This window comes from Orcinus orca, chromosome 2 (assembly GCF_937001465.1).
Source record: "Orcinus orca chromosome 2, mOrcOrc1.1, whole genome shotgun sequence".
Lineage (NCBI taxonomy): Eukaryota > Metazoa > Chordata > Mammalia > Artiodactyla > Delphinidae > Orcinus > Orcinus orca.
This window is the reverse complement of record NC_064560.1, coordinates 151,020,512-151,024,663: the sequence shown is the minus strand read 5'-3', so window position 1 is coordinate 151,024,663 and position 4,152 is coordinate 151,020,512. Positions and strand designations below refer to the sequence as shown.

The 4,152-nt window shown below is 40.9% G+C and overlaps 1 protein-coding gene across 1 annotated transcript; it reads left to right on the top strand.

Annotated features, from left to right (window-relative positions):
* Window positions 1-1,912: 1,912 nt before the first annotated feature.
* On the top strand, window positions 1,913-3,769 carry RPS29 (ribosomal protein S29). Its single transcript, XM_004270052.4, has 3 exons — window positions 1,913-2,072; window positions 2,311-2,410; window positions 3,668-3,769. The coding sequence occupies exons 1-3, from the start codon at window positions 2,011-2,013 to the stop codon at window positions 3,674-3,676; spliced, it is 171 nt and encodes a 56-aa protein (XP_004270100.2). The 5' UTR covers window positions 1,913-2,010; the 3' UTR covers window positions 3,677-3,769.
* The last annotated feature ends 383 nt before the right edge of the window (window positions 3,770-4,152 follow it).

The following is a 4,152-nucleotide window of genomic DNA, read 5'->3' as shown; positions in this document are numbered from 1 at the left end:
TTTCAAGACCAGAAAAAACATTAAGAACTACTTGAATATCAAGATAGTTTAAGAGATTGTTACTGTTCAAGTGTAACTAATTGCTTCTTGTTTGTCTTTTCTTCCCCCCACTTTTAAATGAGTTCACTTCTTTTGGCCCAGAGGATTATATATCAGAGTATTGAAAATATTTATGGAATTGATCTCAGAACCATTGTAATCTTCTAAAAATTACGGAGACCAATTGGGAAAGGTCTGAGAAGGCTATAGGTGGGAAATGTTTGATTAGCTTTGGAGAGGCACATGGATTTTGGAAACTACACATCTATGACTGATATAAATTCCAGGCAAACTGTAGAAGCTTGACATTGGACCCTTCACAATCAGGCTTTAAGTTAAAATACCCTTTCAGTCATCTATCACTAGGTCTTTTGTGCATCCTCCTCTCTAGTTACACAAGATTGTTCATCCTCTCCAAGCTTTTTCCAACTCCATTCTTGGGCTCAAACTCCTCCTCTCACTATGCATTCTCTTCCATCAAGTGCCGCCTGTAAAAACCCCACTCTTCACTTAAGGTCTACTTCAAAGGCCCCTCAAATGAACCTCAGGCTGGAATGAATCTCTTTCTTCTTTGCTCCTTTTGTGTTCTATGAGCAACATGTATCATCTAATGCAATTGTCCTACTAACTTAGTTGTATACATATCATTGAGTTGTAAAAGTTGAAACTGAAAACAAAAAAGTTGAAACTGGAAAGAAGGGCTCTGAGATAATCCTATTTTCCTCACTCTATTTGTTTTGAGGGCAGGATCAAGTCATATCTGGTTTTTAAATCTCTGGCTTGACTCCTTCCTTTATCATCTTGTTTTCGACCAAAAACAATCAAAAACAAAAAACAACAAAGAAGAGTTCCTGTGTAAAGTTTCCCGCATTATTGCACCCTGTGGTACATTTTATAGATCTAGTTAAAGCTTTGATATCAGAGCCATGTACAATTTTAGGTTTATCTAAAGACATTATAAATAACCATGTGGATTTTAGGGACATTTTTCAGATTATTAGATGGCATTTGGTTTTCACTAGTTATTTTATTACCAAATCATCTGGTCAAAGCAACATATATTGGGCATTTACTTGCTTCTTACTTTAAACTTAACTAACTACATTTAAATATTAAATTAAACACACTAAGTCGTGTCATTCTTCTGGAATGGTGTAGGTGTATTTCTAGGAGCAGTGTGTCAATTTAAAAAAGTTTGAAAACGTATTTTGTCTCACAAAACGGGAACTCCTACCGTTGACTCCTAGTTATTACAGTTGATTTTAAGTTATTTTATAAGTTTACCCCAGTAGGTGTCAGTACTGAGTTAAGGCAAAAATCCTTTTTCCAAGTGTAAAATTTGAATTAAATCAATGTAAAAGGTTCAGACGATGATGAAGAGACGGTATAATAGTGACATCATTTATTTCTAGAGGGTTCAAAACTCATTTCTGGGGGTTCAAAAGAGACGGGGTCTCGCTATGTTGCCCAGGCTGGAGTGCAGTGGCTATTCACAGGCGCGATCCCACTACTGATCAGCACGGGAGTTTTGACCTGCTCCGTTTCCGACCTGGGCCGGTTCACCCCTCCTTAGGCAACCTGGTGGTCCCCCGCTCCCGGGAGGTCACCATATTGATGCCGAACTTAGTGCGGACACCCGATCGGCATAGCGCACTACAGCCCAGAACTCCTGGACTCAAGCGATCCTCCTGCCTCAGCCTCCCGAGTAGCTGGGACTACAGGCACGCGCCACCGCGCCCGGCGGGGAGAACCAACGAAAGAGAAAACTAGAGGCTGAGGTGTGGTGACGTCATCAGCTGTGCCCGCCTAGATTATTTCCAAGCTTCCTCTTCACACCAGCGTAACAGCGTAGCCACACTGCGCACGCGTCCTTTGTCAGCACTGCCTTCTGGGTAAACTGTCTGAAAATTTTGAAGAGCGCCTGCGTGCGTTCCGTCTTTCCTTTTGTCTTGTTGCAGCCAAGGAAGCAACATGGGGCACCAGCAGCTTTACTGGAGCCATCCGAGAAAATTCGGCCAGGGTTCTCGTTCTTGGTGAGAAACAATGTAGCTTCAGGGAAGGGTTGCTCTGGGGCGCGACGCTGCTTGAAATGTACTGTGGAGGAGCCCGCGGGCGGCGCGGCGTGGGGAGACGGAATCGTAGCTGTGTCTGCCGCCATTACAGGCCTGTGATGGGTCCGTGGAGACCGGCAGGCAGTGCGGGTGGTGGCCTCCCGAGTGCCGAATACTTTACTTTCTGCGACTTGGGGTAACGTCATCTCTTTCCTTGCAGCCGCGTCTGCTCAAACCGGCACGGTCTGATCCGGAAATACGGCCTCAATATGTGCCGCCAGTGTTTCCGCCAGTACGCGAAAGACATCGGCTTCATTAAGGTACGGCCGTCGACGCCGTGCTCTCCTGTGTCCGTGAGGGGCCGACGAGCGGGTAGTTCGTGGTGTGGGCATTTGACCAACGCCGCTTTCCGCTTGTAGCTAGCAGGGCCCTTCCTTGGTAGCGTATGACAGTGTTGAGAGAGTTTTGGCAGTCACGTTAATAGAATGGAGGTGGAGATGAAGGCCTTAAAAGTAGACTTTCTCATTCCTTTTTACCCACTTCTGACAGTTTTAGGTGCTATGTATAATGCATAAAATTACTTTTCAGGAACAATTAAATACTAAATGTCTAATAGTATTTAGCTAATTTTAGCAGAATACATATGTTGTCCGCTGTCCTGAAATGTTGGATAGGGCCGTGCAGTGGAATGAGCTTGAGGTTTGGGGCCAGGTAGACCTTTTTAGGATTCAGAGATCTGAATCCTAGTCGTGTGACTTTGGTCAAGTCACTCAAAGCTAAGTATTTGCCTGTGAAAAATAAATGTCAGGGTTGTTGTAGAAATTAATGTATATATGAAGCTTTCTTGGCTCCTAAAAATCGCTTAAATGCTAGAAGTGAAAACTAATTCCTTATTGGCCCTTTGAGATACAAAACAACAGTCACTACCTTTTTATTCATAATTAGAGCTCAAAAATATCGAGTAGAACGTATTTTTTAAAATTAGGTGTCCTTATGTTTTAGTGTTACAGTGGATATAAGTTGTTTAATGTGAGATTTCTGTGACAGGAACAAAGTATCTTAAACTTTTGGCTTTGACCAAATACTTAAGAGTATGTTTAGTATTACTTTGTGGAAGTTCAGATAACTTAGTTGGAGGTGGTAGATCAGAGAATGGCCCCAAGCCCGGTAATTTTGTGTCCCATTTTTCAGAGGTTAAGATTAAATGAGTTAATTTATGAACGGCTCCTTAGAATAGTGGTAGAATTTGCTGCCTACTTAATGACCATCCTGAGCTTTTGGTAAAGATCATTTTATGTAGTAGTGTTTTTCTAGCGGGAAATGTCTTTGATGGTAGAAGTGGGTATACCAGTATTAAAACTCACTGTCTAAAATATAATTGTTGAGATTTTTGGAGCAGTTTGTAGTAGGTGTTCAGTAAATATTTAAGTTCTTTAGATTGCCATAACTAGTTGGGGTGGTCAGATTTCCAGTTTAAACCTTATTCTATAATGAGCCATTTTTTTTCCTGAGAATGAAATGGATATTTAAAGCGTTATGCATTAATTCATTTCCTATCTGCCTTTTTTTTTTTGCAGTTGGACTAAGTGTGAACTTCTTGAATGGGTCATCACGCATATCTACCTTCCTCAGAAACAATACTAACTCTTTGTATATAAAATAAAAAATTTAAAACTTCAGTTATGAATGTTTTTCATGTGAATGTAATAGCCAATTGTTCATAGAAATCTTTTAAAAATTATCTTCAGTGGATTCGTCTTCACAATATGTGTCTTATTTTCCTTCAGTTATATAAAAGTATTCTTGCTGGACTCTGGTAAATCCCAGTTTTATTTTTATACTTAACATCTTTTGTTCCATGAAGTGCCCACTATATATAGGAGCATCCAGCATATAACCTGAGACAAATTGTCTTTTGAGTAGTTGACTGGCTACAGTGAGCTGGGCAGTGAAAGTAAAACTACAGAAAATTGATTTTGAGAAAGAAGGCTAGCCCTAAAACCTGCTCTGAGCATTTACCTGGTGGTGGCAGTCCTAGCTTTTGGTATAATTAGCAAAACTT